At 40.9% G+C, this 18,873-nt stretch overlaps 1 protein-coding gene across 2 annotated transcripts in view; it reads left to right on the top strand.

Moving 5' to 3' along the window:
• DOCK4 (dedicator of cytokinesis 4) overlaps nucleotides 1-18,873 on the top strand; it is a 432,507-nt gene that overhangs the window by 300,661 nt on the left and 112,973 nt on the right. For both annotated transcript variants that reach the window (XM_047849499.1, XM_047849498.1), the window contains exons 23-25: nucleotides 4,127-4,319; nucleotides 16,284-16,411; nucleotides 18,597-18,731. In XM_047849499.1, the coding sequence (XP_047705455.1) occupies nucleotides 4,127-4,319; nucleotides 16,284-16,411; nucleotides 18,597-18,731 (456 nt within the window). The remainder of the gene's footprint in view (nucleotides 1-4,126; nucleotides 4,320-16,283; nucleotides 16,412-18,596; nucleotides 18,732-18,873) is intronic.

The following is an 18,873-nucleotide window of genomic DNA, read 5'->3' as shown; positions in this document are numbered from 1 at the left end:
GTGGCCTTGAATGTGTTCTCAGCGATCATTCTCAATATCTTACTCTACATTTTCTTAGTCCTTCTTGTACATTTTTAGTTTCTAGTGACTTGAGTAAAAACTTGTCAGATGGAGAAGCAGCCTCTTTGCTGCCATCCCCTGGAGACTAAAAATTTATAATCACTGAGTATTGGGACATAAAGTGGAAGATAGAAGACAAAACTAGATCCATTTGAGTATTCTTATATGTTGGTGCCATTTGACATTTGGAAAGCTTTACATATAATGGCAAAACACCAGAAATGTACCAATCCCCCAGTAATAGTACTGTGCTTTTTCTGACTTTTGGGGGACTATTCTTGTTAATCTCTTCTTTGCACAAATGGACTGATCTTACGTCTGGGCAAGGGTACAATTCAGCCTCTTTTAATGACATTTTGGCCTCTGGTGCCAATGGTACAATCACTGTGCTTGAGGAACTTGCCACATCCCTCAAAGTCCAGTTGCCCACTTGCCAAACCCTCTTTTCAGCAGTTGGTATTTGAAAGGATAATCCAACAAGCCAATCATGTATTCGTTTAGATCAAAGTTCTTAAAACCTCACTACTTTTATTATAAAAGCTGTTGTATTTGAGACTATCTGCCTTAAACCTTTACCAGTTTCAGGGACAAAACTTAGCTGATTCACATCTGAAAAAATATTCTCTTACTTTTAAGATTAATCTTAAGTCACAGTTTCTCAGTGCAATGCCTTCCTAGGGACTCAAGAGGTTTATTCCTTCTCTAAAGTTAGAGAAATCTTTTTCCTTAGTTATGTTTCCGCTGCATCCTCGTAGTCACCCCAAGACGTGGGCCACTGTGGGGCAGCACGGTGAAGAATGGGTTTCCTTTTATGTTTAACATACTGATTTGCACTGCTCTTGATTCTCTAATCCCCAATCAAGGCAGTGAAACAACTTTAGTACCTCCAAAGAACTATGTTTGATTTTTCTCTTTTTTTTGCCCTTAGTTTTTTATTGACAAGATATATAAAATGTATGTAAAGTTTCTGAATATCTTAATAAACTACTGAAGTCATTCTATTATTTGTGTACAATCCTATACTCGTAAATTTTGATGTGATAATTTCACTCTGATGCTAAGGGAATTCATATAAAATGACGAAGTGGTTAGTTTTTTTTGTTTTTGTTTTTGTTTTTTTAAGCAAAGTGGACTTTTGTCCTCTGTGTTTTGGGAGAAAGAGGAATACTGTACACTTTTTCCCATTCTAGGTTTCCTTTTGACCCCACACCTTCTTAGCTCTCCCTTCTATGAAGGAAAATGTCATTAATCTGAACCAGTGTGTGACATTTACATTGCTGCATAACAAATAACCATGGGCTTCATGGCTTTAAGTAACATCCAATTATTAGCTCACAGTCCTATAGATCAGAAGTTTGGTTGGAATTTTTGCTTAGGGTCTCCTACAGCCAGTATCAAGGCATTGCCCTTGGTGGCTTCTTTGGAGGCTCTGGGGAGGAATTCCCTTTCCAAATCTTCCAGGCCTTTGGCAGGAATCAGTTTCCTTGTGTCTCTAAGACTGAGATTCCCATTTGCTTTCTGGCTATCAGCAAGGGGTTGGGGATGGAACGGGTTCTCTCAGCTTCTAGAGACCATACACATTCCTTGATATTCTTCAAATACCATTCTCAAAGCCAGCAACGAAAAGTCACATCCTTCTCATGCTTCCAATCTCTCTGAGTTCTCCTACCATGAGCTAGAGAAAACTTATGCTTTAAATGCTCATGTGTAGGGATGCCTGGGTGGCTCAGTTCGTTAATCATCCGACTTTGGCTTGGGTCATGATCTCATGGTTCGTGGGTTTGAGTTCCACATTGGGCGCTGTGCTGACAGCTCAGAACCTGGAGCCTACTTAGCATTCTGTGTCTCCCTCTCTCTCTGCTCCTCCCCTGCTCACGTGCTTTCATTCACTCTCTCTCTCCCTCTCTCTCTCTCTCTCAAAAAAAATAAACATTAAAAAAAAATTTAGGTGCTCATGTGATTAGGTCAGGCCCATATGGATAATCTCCATATTTTAAGATCAACTCATTAGTAACCTTCATTATAGCTGCACAATTCCTTTTGCCATGTAACAACATAGTCATGGGAACAACACCAGGAGACAAAGGTCTTAGGAGTCATCTTCAAATTCTGCCTATCCTGTCCAGAGCCAAGGATATTCAATGGTCTGAATTTTACTCTTAGGCTGTCTTAAAGACAAAACTCAGTTTCTATTTTGCAGTTTTGCCTGTGGGCTACAACTCAGGGCCATTTCTGTCTTCTGAAGGCAGAACAGCCATCCCAGAAAACCTTTCTGCTAGATCAGTTTACAATGCCCCACAGGCCTGGCCATCCTGATTCCACCGAGATGATCATTTAGTTATCCTGGCCTAAGCCCAGCTCACTAATGGCTCTGTCTTTGGGAGCCCTGCCCCAACAGGATTGCCCACTCACTCAGCTCTTGGAGCTGTGGCTCTTGGTTTCTCCTTCCACAGACAGATGCCTCCACGAGAACCCCATGAGAAGAACAATGTCAGAAGGAGTTGAGACCCAAGACTCTGCCCTAAATTCCTAATAATTATCTTTCTCTATTTGTCTTGGCTCTCAGGAAGGTCAAAAGAAAATTATGCTTTTCTTTTTATTTGCACTAAAAAATCCTTAGCTTACATATCTTGGTACAACTGTCTTTATGCCCTTATCACAGGTTCTTGTCCCTTTATCCTTTTTTAATACATGTGTCTTCACTGTGCACACATTCAAATACTTTTTTGAAGTAAAGAGCTAGATATGAAGAATTAATGGGTAAATGAAAAGATTCCTGAGGAAAATCGATGTAGTTGACTTTTCAGTTATGAGAAAGCTCGGCTCATTTTATTGTATCTTATTTTTTTAACTTCATCTGTATGACTCAGCTCTCTGCAGAGTGAAATGAAGGTTATATAAATACAGTCTTTAACAGAGAATACCAAGTTATTAATTTTAAATGTATTCAAATAAACCTATCATGTTGAAGAGTCGAGGAGAACATAGCTGTTGATTGTAGCACCTGAAGCATTTTGATGGTTCTGGCATCAGAAACAGGTCTTGGCTGTTCTAGATATTTTTGCTGCTGCTGTATAGATAAATTCCAAAACACACGAATTTGAATTTGAGTCTATGTTTGAATCATCAGCCCATGTAGACTTGACCTACTTTGTTTTGATGTCAGATCTCATTGGTAAGCCAGCTAGCTCTTGAGTATCAGCATATTAGAAACATGTGCCTCTTTCCCCTACTTGGTAGACTTAAGGCTGGTCGACTCTTCCTTCCATTGCCCTCCTTTTGTGGAATTTAAAAGACTCGGCTTGTTTTGATGTACAATCCTAGTCCAATTTGTGCCCCTTAGGATTTGATATTAGCATCTTTTTTTTCCTTAAAAAATGATTATCCGGTTTCTTTACTTATATAAAGAATATTGTTCTTAGTACACAGTTCTGGGGTTACAGTAAATCTGAAAGCAACCTAAAGGTTTGTTATAATGATCTTTTCATTTTACAGGTGATAAACTAAAACCCAAGGGGCTAAAATGACTTGTCCAAGGTCATAGAGTTGATTAGAGACAAAGCCAGTAGTACATATAATCTGGATCTTCTGATTCCCTGTCTTGTTTTTTTTTCTTTAACCGTAACTTCATTGCTTTGGGGAGTCCATGTGTTTGGTTTCTTCAAGGTAAATGAGATTTATATGAGCACTTCAGAAAGCTTCTCAAAAGAGAAATGAAATAGAAGTTACTGCATTCCAGGTCTTGGTGGAGCATTCCTTCCATTTGATCGTCCTGCATTTTGCTGATTCTGTGGGATTTTTTGCCAATCATTTTGCTAATGTCAGTGATTTTCCACAGTTTCTCACTTTTATTATATGGCACCCTTGCACATTTTAAAACATTGTTCTATTTTGCCACACTTTTTTTTTTTTTTTAATTTCAGCCTTTTAGCCTAGGGACCAGATACATTTTACATTCATTTTTTTAGCATTCAAAATTATTTGTCATAGTCTTAAACTCAATGACATTTTACAGCAAATTTCTCAGGGTGTATCTTGGAGTTGATATAAATTTCTTCCTTTTAAGGCTGTGTTTCTGAGCTCCTTCCCAGCTGTGTACTCAGAGCTGTTGAAGCTCTTTGATGTCAGGGAAGTGGCCAACTTGGTGCAGGACACCCTGGGCAGCCTGCCTACCATCGTGCACGTGGACGACTCCCTGCAGGCTGTGAAACTGCAGTGCATCGGCAAAACCGTGGAAAGCCAGCTTTATACCAATCCAGGTAGGGTGGTGAGTTTCTTGAATGAAACCTTGTCTCTGGAAAGCTGTCACTTACCTCCGGTAGTCACAGGTCAGCAGAAGCAATTAGAAAGAGGAAACACAATTACTGTCTCAAAAGCATTGTGTATTTGGATGGTAGAATAAATGTATTAAGTAGCCAAATAGAACAGTCTGGCTATTAAAGCTTTATTTCTAGAAAGAATGAAAACCCTAATGATTAAATTACTGATTCTAATCACAAACTAGTTGGGACGTCAGGTATGCTTACTTTCTTGCCTAAGAGATTTCATTTTTTTCTTCAACATAATTTAACATTTTATTTCGGGGATGCTTCCAGGGACCTGATAGGATTCTTCTTTGTCTCTTTTGTTCTTAAAATTGTCCCTTCAATTTGTGTTCTGAAACTGAGTGAAAATTTTGATGTATTATCAGTTTTTATTTTATCCTAATAGCACGTGACCAATTACTAAATTGATTTTGTCATATCTGTTATTAAATCCCATTGCCTTTTTTCTTCTAGTCTTTCCTGAAATAAATTACCAAACTCATTTTAAAGTTTAAGAAGTTTCTGTACTATCAGCAAATAAGCTTTTCAAAATTGATTCTATTGAGAGTTATCTTTCCACATGAATGCATATGTGGGTATAATATTTTTGAAATAGGGTTTCAAATATAGATAATAAAACTTTTATTACATATTTTATTGTAAAACATTTTAAACATACAAGAATAAAATAGTATCAGATGAGTAAATCATTAATAAATCTCTTTTTTTTTATCATGCTACAAGATATAGCGCTAGTTCATTCTTGTTTATACTGTGGGATGATATTCCACTATGAATGAATTTATCATGGTTAATTTATTTCTCCTATTGATAGACTATTTGTTTCTGGTTTTTGGTTTTGTGTTTTGTTTGTTTCTCCAGAAATAACACTTAAGTAAATAAAAGAAAATTCAAACCTTCTCATTTCTCCCCAGGAAAACACATCTCATCCTGGAGAAAAGATATTTCTTGCAGTGCTTTTCAAACTCTATTCCTCAGACCCATAGAGGTTCTTCTGCAGTGATCAGGGTCTCCTCTGGGCTTGGGAACAGGGGGGTGGAGTGGAGGGGTAGAAGTCCAAACCAGGTACCTGGTATGACTAGACTACCAATTATGCTTTTACCAAATGAAGAAAAGTTCATCCCATCTCAGAGCTATTGGTAGGTTCTGCCACATTTCTCCCTCACTGACCAGATAATTCTTTGTTCGAATAGAATCTGATAACCAAAAGGGCAATACAGATAATGAAAATTGTTCTCAAACGGAAGGACATTATTTGAGAGGACTGTGTTCATTACATGCCTCTCCGGGATGTGTTCTGTCTGTGGACTCAGTGCCGTGTTGATTACTGATGCTTAGTTGGCAGTATAGAAACCAGGACTAAAAAAATACAAAGAGAAGTTGTTTCGATCCAGGAGGAGAGATATGGGTCTTTGTGGGAGGTGGTGAGATTATTTCTTGGGGTGGGGGGTAGAAGGACCCAGGAGACCCAGGAAATGTAGACCTTGGAGGGTCTGTGCTGGTGACCTTGGAGAGAGGCTCAGAGCCAGTGTTGGGAGGTTGGTGACTGTCACTGTGATGCAGAGGGGGAAGAGGAGAAGACGAAACCTGCCTCTTTTGTTATGTGGGGCACTCCCCATGGAAGATGATTATGGAGAAACAACCTTCGAGAAGCAAAAGCAACTCCCGATCAGTGGAATACTTAGAAGCACATGGATGCTAGTAAGAGGAAAGATTTCCATCACTGCCCCAGGGGGTTGAAGTTTGGCTTGATGTTGAGTGATTCACCATTGGAGAAGACAGAAACTTACCACGTATAAATGGCAATGCACTTTGAGAAAAAGGTTGTCTTCATGGAAAAAAATAGCACGCTTACCTGAGAACTTCCCAAGACACAAACTATACTCTATTTAAATTACCTGGGACCCCACACTGATGGTAGGGAAACCTGGAAAGTATTTCTAGTAACTCCGAAATTCTAAATCGGAAACTATGGACTTAGTCTATGGACATAGACTTTGTATATGACAGTTCAGTAGGGCAGAAGTACCAAATTCTTCTCCTTGGGCTAAATTTAAGGTGTCCACAGAGCTGCATTCCTTTGTGGAGGGTCGAGGAGAGAATCTGTTTTCTTGCCTCATACAGTTTCTAGGGGTCACCTGCACTCCTGGGCTTTTGGCCCCTTCCTCTGTCTTTGAAGCCTCTAGTGTAGCATCTCCAGATTTCTCTCTGACTCAATTTTCTTGCCTCTTTCACCTAAGAGGACCCATGTGCTTACATTGGCCCATCCAGATAATCCAAGATAATCTCATCATCTCAAGATCCTTAATTTAATCACTTCTGTAAAGTTCATTTTGCCATTACATATTCACAGGTTCTGGGAATTAAGACATGGACATCTTTGGGAGACCACAACTCCGTCCACTCCATATGGGTAAAACAGACTCAAAACCAAGGCAATAGCTCAGCTGCATATGAGGGAAAAAAACAAAAAAACAAAACAAAAAAAACACTTAGAAATCTAGGAGGTTTTTTTTTTTAATTTATTGAAAGTTTAAAAAATGAAACTCAGGGGTGCCTAGGTGGCTCAGTTAGTTAAGCATCTGACTTTGGCTCAGGTCATGATCTCACGGTTTGCGTTGGGCTCTATGCTGACATCTTGGAGCCTGGAGCCTGCTTCAGATTCTGTGTCTTCCTCTCTCCTTCCCCCTCACTGTTCACACTCTGTCTCTCTGTCAAAAATAAATAAAAATTAAAAAAAAATTTTTTTAAATGAAACTCAGAAGTGCTGCACTTGTGTGAGTACACATACATCTTGGCCAGAAGGACGTTACAAAAGATACTTTCCTGATTTAAAATTAAAATCTACAATAGGACAAGGTAAAGTGCAGATGAGGACATTGCAGGGTGTTAACAGGATATACGTTCAATCAAAGATAAAGTGCTTACCTTGACCATTCTTCAGATCATAGAGTATGGCAAAGACCGTTGCTACTCTGAGCTTAATTCTAATCGGCAAAGAAATGGCTAGTGAGATAGAAGTGAGAAGAATCTGAGAACGTGACCTTATTTTCTGAGAGTTCATAGTATCCAAAGAAGGAGTCCAGAGTACAGTTGGGTCACACTTTTGAGAAAATAAATTTCAAAACATTTTGGAAAAAAAGACCTTAAATGTTACAAACTCCCCAGAAAAGACAAAAAAATTCTCACAGTTGTCTTTGTGCTAGAATCCTGCCTTAGAGTTCTCCAGAGAGACAGACCCAATAGAGGCTATGTTTGTGTGTGTACAAGGTTTCTTGTATGGGATGAGCTCAGATTATGCTGGCTGAGAATTCTGCTGTTGGTCAGCTGGAGACCTGAGGGAGCCAGTGGTGGAAGTTGCACTTCGAGTCTGAAGGTCGGAGAAGACTGACGTCTCTGCCAAAAGACGGGCAAAGAGAGCACGTTCTCCCTTATGCCTCCTTTGGTTCTATTCAGGCTTCAGCGCATTGGTTGAGGCCCACCTGCATTGAGCAGGGCAATCTGCTTTACTCAGGCTCCCAATTCAAATGTAACACCCAGGATATTGTTTAACCAAATTTCTGGGCACCCACAGCACACTCAAATTGACCCATAAAAACTATCACAAATCCCAAGGAGAAAAAAAGCAGAGGATGCATGCATAGGTATCAGAATGATTATAGAATACTCCTGATTGAGCTTAGATTAAAAATTAATACAGAAAAGAGATGGAAAGAGGGACACCATAGTCAATACCAAAGACGGGTATGAGAAAACATCACGGGAAGAGTCAAGCCAGGTTGAGTTAAGGGTCCACGGACAGCCTCAGAGCTGGAGCTGTTTCATAACCAGGCAGAATTAGCCCTGTTAGTCACACCCCAAGTTCAGAGTCGAGGGCATATGGCCAAACATGAAGGCCATAGCTAAGATTTGCAACCTACATAGATTGGCATTTGACATCTAAGTCATCTGGGGTCTAATCAGACATATTTAATGTGTAAAAATTGAACAACTCATTTTTCCCTCTCTCCTCACAAATCTTCCTGTTTCCTCAGGGCCAGGAAAGGGTCTAAGTTTTGGAGAGGACCACTTTGGCAATAGCAGGAAGAGTAGAGCTGATGTATAGAGGTTGGGGAGGAAGGTGGAAGTGCCCCTAAAATCATAGTTTACCCTAAGTTTTATTTGTGTGAAAATCAATGTAAATGGCAAGACCCAATTTAAACTGTGTTCTTACCTTTCTGCTGAAATCTTTAAATTGACTGGCGTGAGTAAGCACATTACATGGGAATGGTTGAAAGCTGTATCTTCTCGTTCCTTACCTGTTCACCTGTTCACATCTGCACTGGTTTTCGGGGGGGTGGGGGCAGGGGGCAACGGGCTGGGATGTGTGCCTTGTATCCACTGCTATAAGCAGCTGACCAATCTGCGTTGACATATGGGAGTAGCTGTGTTCCCCCGCTGGCTCAGGGCGATCACTGGCAGAGGGAGTCACTGCAAGCCAGACTGTGACAATGTGCTGTCTCACTTCCTGTTTAAGCCAGGTTAAAACATGGAGACACAGGGGGCTCCATTTCCTCTGCTTCTCCTATCCAGTAGACTCATGGGGCAGTTCATTCATTTATTCAACAAATAAGTATTGCAGCCAGACCCCATGCCAGGTATGATGCTAGAGATATTGTAGCTAGTGAAACATCCAGCCCCTGCCCTCAGTCTGCTGCTAGTTTACCATGAAAGCTGACTTTGAACAAGGAGTTAAGATTTGATAAGATGCAGCAGTTGTGACCTGGGGAGGGAAGGAGGTCCTGTGTAGTAGGGAGGCATGAGTGAGCCTTGGGGTTCATCCCACCCACACCACCTCAGTTTGTGGTCCATGTGCCGACACCACCCTCACAGTCGTATTTCTAGGCGACTGGATATCTCCTCTGGGCTCCAAACCTGAGTAGCCGTCTGTCCTCAGCTTCTCTACACAGATGTCGCAGAAGCTCCTCAAACCCCTTTTCCCTCTCAGTCTGTTCCTTCTGTCTCAGTATATGGCAGCACCAACCCCTGGAGCTCTGAGCTGTCCGTGAAACCTTACTCTTCCTTCTGCCCTTCATCTCCACCTCTCCAGAGACTATTCTTGGGCCTCTGCGGCGGCCCGTATCTGTGCCTCCCCCTGACCAGACACAGGTCCATCCCACACTGCCGCCTTGCCTGCATGCCCTCGGGCATGTCCAGACTTGCTTCCCTCTCCTTTTGCCCATCCATGTGTGCAGCCAGAGTTCCCTTCCAGAAACTCACACCCGACGATGTCACTCCCACCTCCCTTGCTCACATCCACTGATTGTGCTCTGTTTTGAGGACACAGAAGAGGATTGATCTTGCAGGCCCTGTCGCCTCACCCTCCCCACCTGCCTGGTCCCATCTGCTTGTGCTTCACTCTAGTGGAACCCACACTTTCCTGCTCCTCTGTGATCTTAGGTGATCCTTGTTCACCCTGCTGGGCTCAGTAACTCGCATCTTCTGAATCATCTCCAGTCTGCCCTGCTCACTCAGTTCTCGCTCTCATAATCTCCTTCTCATGCCTGTTTTGTTTTCTGCTGCTTGGATCACTTGTGAGGGCTGTAACTGAAAAAAGAATTGGATTTTAATTGTTTAAAGTCTGTCTTCATCCCTTGCTCTACAAGGAAAACCTCAGAGTACAAGGACTTTGTCTTCATCACAATATTTCCAGCTCCCAGTACTGTGTCTGGTGCATAGTAGGTGCTCAGTAGAGGTTTCATGAATGAATACTATGTTCTGGGTCACACATTAGGAATCAGGATAGAGCAGCAATCGGTATTGAATAAATGATATGCATAAAAAATCTTACTGGAAAAGCAACCTCTGAGCTAAGGATGAGCATGAATATGACAACAGAACAGCTTGGGCTGTGGGAAGCCCAGACCAGAAGCAGAACACAGTTGATAAAAGTAACAAGTGGGCATAGCATCTGTTGAGCCTTAGAAAGGGCGCCCCGTGGTGGAGGCATCCAGGGTGGGAATAAATCTGGGGAGTGAGCTCTAAAAACCACACTCAGAGATCATCTCTAGGCCTCTACTGTTGTTTTCCCTCTGTGATCCTGACATTGTCTGCATGAGAATGTAGCCCCTGTGTTGTCTGCCCTTCTTTCCATTCAGGGTCTGCCCTCGAGGGTGTGAAAGGCTCATTTGCAACTTTTGTTGCTATCTGTGACATTAGCATTTCAGTTATTGGTGGCTCCCAGCATTTAATAGCTGCTTCTCCTCCTTCCTAGCCCCACACCCATTGGGAATTATTAATGGGAGCTGGCTTTATCCACTCACGTGTGTACTGGCAAAATAAAAAGTAAATGAGAGTCACTCCTTTATACAGTCCACGAGATACATAACACAGTGAGCTGTGTCTGAGATGTAGAATATGAGGGTGTCGACACTTTCAAGGACAGAAACTGCATAACACGTTCTTTTGCTAAATGTATGGGAAGTGAGTGTTCAACTGCAGGTTTTCTTTTTTTCTTGGGTCCTGCTTGATGAGTCCAAGTGTTTCCTTTTAAAGGTAAGAATTAGCATTTTAACCAGTCAGCGAGTTTGGCATTTCCCCACCAATTGTATCATTTGCATTGGCTGACATTGCCCTAGTATGGAGAAAAAGCAAATCTGCAATGTAGGTAGTCCTATATTTCTTTTTATGCACACCACACACGAATTATTTGTCTACCTGCCTCGCTTTTTTGCAGTCGGTATTCTCTTAACAGTTGGTTGCAAATTGAATTTTTAGAAATCAAATTGTGCTACCTGCAGGAACATACCAGATAAGCTTTATCTTCTGTTCTAATTAATCATCACGAGGCAGTGACTCCTGTCATGTAATTTGTTAGTTTCTTTTTCTTGGTTCTTTTTGTCAAGTAATTGATTTATAAATAAGTATTTAAGTTTCCTGGTAAGGCTTAAAGGCTTTAAAGGAAGCCTGCAGTGCATTATTTTACAAGTTTGGAGTTTAATGTTCTGTGTTGCTGAAAGTGAAGAATGGCTATGCCTTGTGTGGTTTGTTATGATGGTAAACCTATGGCACCAAACCTCCTTGTGTTGATAAACCAATCATGCAAACACTGATAATGGTGCTTTCCCAGCTGTGAATATTTTGCATGCTCTCTGATTTTTATTAGGATAAAGAATCATATTCTTTATGACATATGATATATCTTATACTGACTAGGAAAGAATCCACTACAGTGCTGAATTGAGTTGGTGAGGTTGGCCATCCCTGCCTTAATTTTGCTCTTGGGGAGAAAGCTTTCAATCTTTCACTGTTAACTATTATGTTAGCTAAAGGTAGGCATTATAATGCTCGTTATCAATTTGAGAAAATTACCTTCTATTCTTAGCTTCCTGACACTTTTTATCATGAATGGATGCTGAGTTTTGCTCATTTTCTCTACATATGTTAATATGTTGAATTAATGTTGATTGACTTTCAGATATTATACCAAATTTGCCTTAATGATAAATCCTATTTGATCATAGTGTTTATATATATATATGTATATATAACTAGATTTATTTTGCTAAAATTTATATAACTAGATTTATTTTGCTAAAATTTTATAAAGATTTTTGCATCTATGTTCATGAGAGATAGCAATCTATAGTTTTCTTGTAATATCTTTGACTAATTTTGGCATCAATAATACTGGCCTCAAAGAGTTAGTTGTGTTCCCTGTTTATTTTCTGGGAGAATTTTTGTAGACTTTGATTTGATTTTTTTCCATAATGCTTTATAGAATTCATAGAAGCCATCTGGGCCTGGAATTTTTCTTGTGGGAAGTTTCTGATCTATGAGTTCAATTTCTTTACTAAGTATAGAGTTATTTAGGTTGTCCATTGTTTCTTGAGTTAGTTAAGTTGAATTATTTATGCAACTATTTATAAGATACATGAGTTTTAATAAATCAGGAATAATCTTTCTAAATTGCTGCAGAGGTGACATCATTTAGAAAACCAAGACGATCAGGGTACCTGGGTGGCTCAGTCGGTTAAGCATCTGACTTTGGCTCAGGTCATGATCTTGCAGTTTGTGAGTTCAAGTCCCACGTCTGGCTTTGTGCTGACAGCTCAGAGCCTGGAGCCTGCTTCAAATTCTGTGTCTCCCTCTCTCTCACCCCTCCCCCACTCACACTCTCTGTCTCTCTCTGTCTCTCTCTGTCTCTCTCTCTCTCTCTCTCTAAAATAAACAAATATTTTAAAAAATTAAAAAAGAAAAAGAAAATCAAGCAGATCAGGGAAAGGAGCTAGGGCATTTGCAAGTGGGCATATCCATAAATAATATGACAATTACAGTCTTAACAATAGTTTTTTGCTTATGACATCCTGTTGAAAAGTAAACACTCGGGGCACCTGGGTGGCCCAGTCGGTTGAGCGGCCGACTTCGGCTCAGGTCACGATCTCGTGGTCCGTGAGTTCGAGCCCCGCGTCGGGCTCTGTGCTGACAGCTCAGAGCCTGGAGCCTGTTTCGGATTCTGCGTCTCCCTCTCTCTGACCCTCCCCCGTTCATGCTCTGTCTCTCTCTGTCTCAAAAATAAATAAACGTTAAAAAAAAAAAAAAGTAAACAGGACAATAAGCATACTTGTTACTTTTTCAAAAGATTGAAATATATACTGCATAAGTCAGTTATGTTACTGTTTCAAATACTTAATGACAAATTAGGGATAAATATAAGACTTCCAATTGATAGAGAAATGATCCTTATACAGTCAAAATTCTTTATTTATGGATTTCCTTATTAAAATGTGTTTGTGACCTCAAAATCAATACTTGTGACCCTCTCACGTTCATTCGTGGACTTGCACAAAGCAGTGAAATATTTGAGTAGCAGAATACACAGATTCCCAGCTGAGCTCAAACACTGCAATGCTCTGCATTCCCTTACACTCTCATGCTCCTCTAACTAGAGAATGGAGCAGTAGGGGGCAGTGCAATGCAGTGCAAGAAGCTCATCTCCGGGGCCAGCTGCTAGAGTTTGAATCCCAACTCTGGCCCTTCTTCGTGGGGTAGCCTCAGGCAAGTCACTTAGCACATCTAAACCTCGTGTTCTCTTTTATCAAATAAAGAAAATAGAATCTACCTGGATGAGTTGTTTTTAGGATTTAATATTGTTACCTATGTGGGATATGCATCCTATATTATACACACATATACTTCCCCTAGGAGAAATGATTCGTTATTTGCCATTTCATGGTTTTCCAGTGACTTGTTCCAACTTAAAACTACCATGAATAACAAGAATCGACTGTACTTACTTTTCTTCCCTGGTGAAAGTATACAAGTATGATTTTCAGATGTTTAACAAACCTTGCTTTTAAGATAAACACTACCTGGTTGTGAAGTAATAATATGTATTTTACATATTGCTAGAAATGATTTGCCAAAGGTGTGAAAAGGGTTTTTGTATCTGTGGTCGGTAAGGGAATTTTTTTTTAATTTTTTTAATGTTTGTTTATTTTTGAGAGAGAAACAGAGTGTGAGCAGGGGAGGGGCAGAGAGAGGAGGAGACACAGAATCCGAAACAGGCTCCAGGCTCTGAGCTGTCAGCACAGGGCCCGACACGGGGCTCAAACTCACGGACCACAAGATCATGACATGAGCTAAAGTCGGCTGCTTAACCAACTGAGCCACCCAGGTGCCCCAAGGAATTTTTTTTTTAAATGTGTAATCTCCCAAGTTTATGAGCCTGGGAGAAGAGATGACAAGGCATAAATCTCAACAGTTTTAACAAAGATGAGTGGCAGCTGACAGCAGACGAGAGAAGGCTGATGCACACAGGTGTGTGTTGTTGGAGTGGTGCCAAGAACAGGCCAGTTTACACTACAGATCCGCAGACGGGGCGGAGCTGTTTCAGAAAGGATCAAGAATTGAAAATAGCAGGTATTCAAGAGCACCTGACTGGCTTAGTCAGAAGAGCAGGTGACTCATGATCTCAAGGTCGTGAGTTCGAGCCCCATGTTGGATACAGAGATTATGAAAAATAAATAAATAAACTTTACAAAAAACGAAGAAAAATAAAAAGAAAATACAAGGTATCTGAAAATTAAGGGTGTTAGAAATAAAAAAATTGAATAAAAAGTCCTTAGACAGAATAGTCAATTTAGCCAAAAATGCAAAGCTTACCCTCTAAAGAAAGTGAATGAGATGTGCCTAGATTCAGGAGTTCAGAGCCTGCTAAATTTGAGAATGAGGCTCCACACCATAAACAGGGCCTCACAATTAAACAAAGAGACCCTCACCTGTCCCTTCTTCTCCTGATTTCAAGTTACTAGAAGATGATGGTTTCATGCTCCCCAGAGAGGAGTTTGGCAGATTTCTCTGTAGAGAAACTGACAAGCCCAAGAAAAGGCATCTTGGATTCTGAAATTTGAGGGTCCCCTGATGAAACATCTGGATGCCTTCCCTCCTTGCTGTGAAGCTTCACCAGTTTACAAGCTTGCCGAGGCACTGTTGTGGGTCCCCCCCACCCAGTTAGCATGTTAGTGACTTGCTTGTAAAGACAGACAACAATCAACAGATACTGTACGAAAACCTTAAATGTGAAAGCAGAGACCAAAATGAAGAAACAGAAAAAAGAACTTGAAAGAAAAAGATAATTGAAGGAGAAAAAGAAATCACAAAATTGTCTCCCAACTAACCCAGAAAGAGAAAATAGTGCATCCGTGAAATAAGAATGAAACCTTCTATAAAAAGAAATAAAGAAGGAATAATAAACAGGAAAGGCTGCATAATAAAAATGCAATACCTCTTTGAAAATTATTGGGAATTTCATCATGGGAGCAGCCTAGCATGAAACCAAGTGTGGGGTCCTTCTGAGCACAAGGAGCTGTGTGGTGGCCCAGGTGGAAATAAGAACAAACTCTTGGAGATTAAATATAGGGTAGCAAAAACAAGAAAATTGAATAGAAGAGTTGGAAGATAAAGAAGTTGGGCAGAAAGATGGAAAAAAAATCAAGAAAAGAAGATATTTTAAGAGATTCGTGATGTCAGTGTAGTCAGAGTTCCAGACTGAGGACAGAAGAAATAGAGAAAAGGAAATAATGCTGGAAGTACTTCAAGACAAGATCCCAGCACTGCAGGACATGAGTTTTTGTAGGTTTCAAGGGCCAAAGCAAGGCACGTGGTCATGAAAATTTGAATTACCAGGAATAATTTCCTGAAAGCTTTAAAAAAATTTTTTTTAATGTTTATTTATTTTTGAGACAGAGAGAGACAGAGTATGAATGGGGGAGGGTCAGAGAGAGAGGGAGACGCAGAATCCGAAACAGGCTCCAGGCTCTGAGCTGTCAGCACAGAGCCCGACGCGGGGCTCGAACTCACGGACCGTGAGATCGTGACCTGAGCTGAAGCCGGTGCTCAACCGACTGAGCCACCCAGGCGCCCCTCCTGAAAGCTTTTAAAGAGAGATAAAAGTAAAACAAAAACTTGGCCATGTGCAAAGCACTGGAAATCAGAATGGCAGCAAATGCAAAATGTTAATTTAGCCAGAAATTGTGACCAAAAAAAAAAGTTTTTTCCGAGACTGGGGAGAAGACAAGAGGGTAAGAAAAGCTAAATTTTCACCTATTATAGTAAGAAGTCACTGGATGGTCAGTCTCAGTGAAAAATCAGAAAATGACCAGATAAGCATGCCATTTAGATATTTGGAGGTAAAACAGACAATTTAAAAAAATAACCTATTTTCAGTATAAGAGTCAAAGACTTCTTGAGTGCAGGAATCATGGATTAGGGAAACGGACTACTTTTTTTCCAATACCAATTATGTAGCTTTTCACTATGTGTTAATCGTTTAACCAGTACAGTTAGAGTAGGTATGGGTGTGTACAAGGTTGGCGTGGGCCTCCATAGATGTGACACTAATGCTTCTGTTCTCTCCAGATTCCAGGTACATTCTCCTGCCTGTCGTGTTACATCACCTCCACATGCACCTGCAAGAACAGAAGGACCTGATCATGTGTGCACGAATCCTTAGCAACGTATTTTGTCTCATCAAGAAAAATAGCTCAGTGAGTAAATACAGATCATAGTATGTAGTTCCCATCAAATGGCTTCTGGAAATAAAAACTCTCAAGTTTTCAGAGAAACCACACTGAAGAATAACCCTCTGAGACTCTCACTTTTATTTCCAGCTGGGTTGGACATTTTGCTATTCTTCTGAAATATTTTTTTTTAACCTTGTGAGATTGCTGTAACCCCAAATAACCTCCTCAACTTGTATTTCAAGAAAGAACTGAATACCCAGTGAGAAAAATTAGAAATCTCAAAGCCTCCCACATGTGTCTTTAATCTTGATATGATGAATACTCTGTGGCAAGAATAAATTACTGCCTGTAAAGTGAAGTCTTTTGGGGCCCATTCTGTGGAAGGCTGCATGGTGATGCTCAGAGCTTGGCCATGGCCCTTGGGCCCATGGCCCTTGGGTCCCACAGAAATCGTAGAAGCAGAGGAAGGGCCCAGGAGACCAAGGATGTCTTGCACTACAGTCATTACCCAGCCGCAACAATAATACTGAATTGTCAGGGGCTTTGGGAATTCCTGTGGATGTACCTGACTCTTAGTGCTGTATAGTCACATGAGAAGATACAGGGCAAATAGCAAAAAATCACATGCTTACTTAGAAATGAGGACAGTTCTTTGGATACTCGTGTTCATGGCTCATGGGACTGATGTGAAATCCACATGGAAAGGGTGTCCTGTTCTAGTTCTGTCAGCCTGCAGCCGGAATTGGCATTTGCTCATCTTTGACAGCTTGTACAGAGCAGTGCTGAGACTCCTGTGCCTCTGCCTCCTTGCCATACACTATATAGTTTCCCCATTGTTGTCTCTGTTACCTAGGATCGCCTTCTGAAGGGCTCAGCAGTGAGCTGGCTTGGGACCCCAGTGGACATAATTGAGACAGGGCCCTGCACTGTGGGAACAAAGTTGACACTTGAGAGGAGAAGGGCAGAAACTCTGTGTATAAAAGTTTAATAAGATCTGCATGGGGAGGGACGACTGATTTTTCCACATCCCCGTGATCCCAGGCCCCAAGGGTGATCTGGGACTGGGTCGAACAGTGACAACAGGGAGAGAATGATAGTTTTGCTTTAAAATTTTTCTGTGTCGTTCAGTAAAGAATAGCTATGCTGTGCCTAGTTAGAATGTTTTTATAAACCGTAATTCTGCTAAGTGAGATAGTTCACTGCAGAAAACTGAAAACAAGTATCAGCAGTAGTGGAAAAGATTTTTTTTAATTTCTCCTGTCTACTTCAGTTTGGAAGTTGCAGTCAGCTTTTGGACTTATCTGATAAGGAATTCAGAACAGAAACTCTGCCCTGGAGGGGAAACTATGGTAGTTTTATCGGAAGTGTAAGAAAGTTTATCATAAAACCGTGGCCAAAAAGCTCTTTCAGATTCACACTTTGTAAAAGTTTTTGTTTGTGTGTTTGGAAGACAGTCTCCTTGGTAGAGAGCCTGAGTACACAGAGTTTTGTCTTGTGCAGTTGTAATCAGAATCCAACTCCATTGCATACAGTCAGAGAAGAGCAACTTGGGTTTCTCTCTCAAGTCCTGGGGGCTTGGATAGTATTAATTCTCCTTTAGGGAAGCAGTCCACCGTGGCCATTGCCATGAGGTTCAGTCTGGAGCTCATGGTATTCATCTATACTGAATGTTGTGCAGTCTACACCTGTAGAGCTTTTTAAAAATCATTTTTATAGGAATAGTTGTTTGCACTTAAATAGAATTTTAGAAAATAACTGTGCAGCTCAAGAAGAGTGTATGTAAGCACAGTCTGAAATAAAAAGAATTAAGGACTTGGGGAAACACGAGGGACTTTCAGTGAGGAATCAGACCCAGAAAGGCATCTGACTTGGCCACATCACACACTGTGTTAGTGCACAGCTAGTGCTCTGGAGTAGTTTGATGCTTCCCAGGACATCACCCCACCTTGTCATTGGCACCACTCAGGCACAACTGCACAGCCTAGCTGGGTTCTCTTGGGTAAGCTGTTAAGTTCTCTGTGCCTTTGTTGTCTATAAAAGAAGGCCATTTACTAAGGTGACATAGGTGAGGTCCAGGTCTGTCAAGTTATCCAGTTCTCTTTTTGATTCCTGATTTGGAAATGTGGTTTTTCCCCCCTTTTCCATTACAGAGAGATTAATACACATATTCAGCCACAATTGCCTGAATTCCTTATTTCTTTCTTTTAAGGAAAAATCTGTGTTGGAGGAAATCGATGTGATAGTGGCCAGCCTGCTGGACATCTTGCTGAGAACCATATTGGAGATCACCAGTCGACCTCAGTCATCTGGCTCCGCGATGCGGCTCCAGTTCCAGGATGTCACTGTAAGATCCTAAAGCAAATGACACGTGGAACAGAACATAGTTGTGCTTGTAAAGGCTTCAGTCCCTTTGAGGGTGGGTTATGATAGGAATCTGGGAAATCTGGCCTTGGGGGAGTGTCCTGTGTGCATTTCAAATATAGATG

This window comes from Prionailurus viverrinus, chromosome A2 (genome assembly GCF_022837055.1).
Source record: "Prionailurus viverrinus isolate Anna chromosome A2, UM_Priviv_1.0, whole genome shotgun sequence".
NCBI classification, from domain to species: domain Eukaryota; kingdom Metazoa; phylum Chordata; class Mammalia; order Carnivora; family Felidae; genus Prionailurus; species Prionailurus viverrinus.
This window is presented reverse-complemented; position numbering and strand designations above follow the sequence as displayed.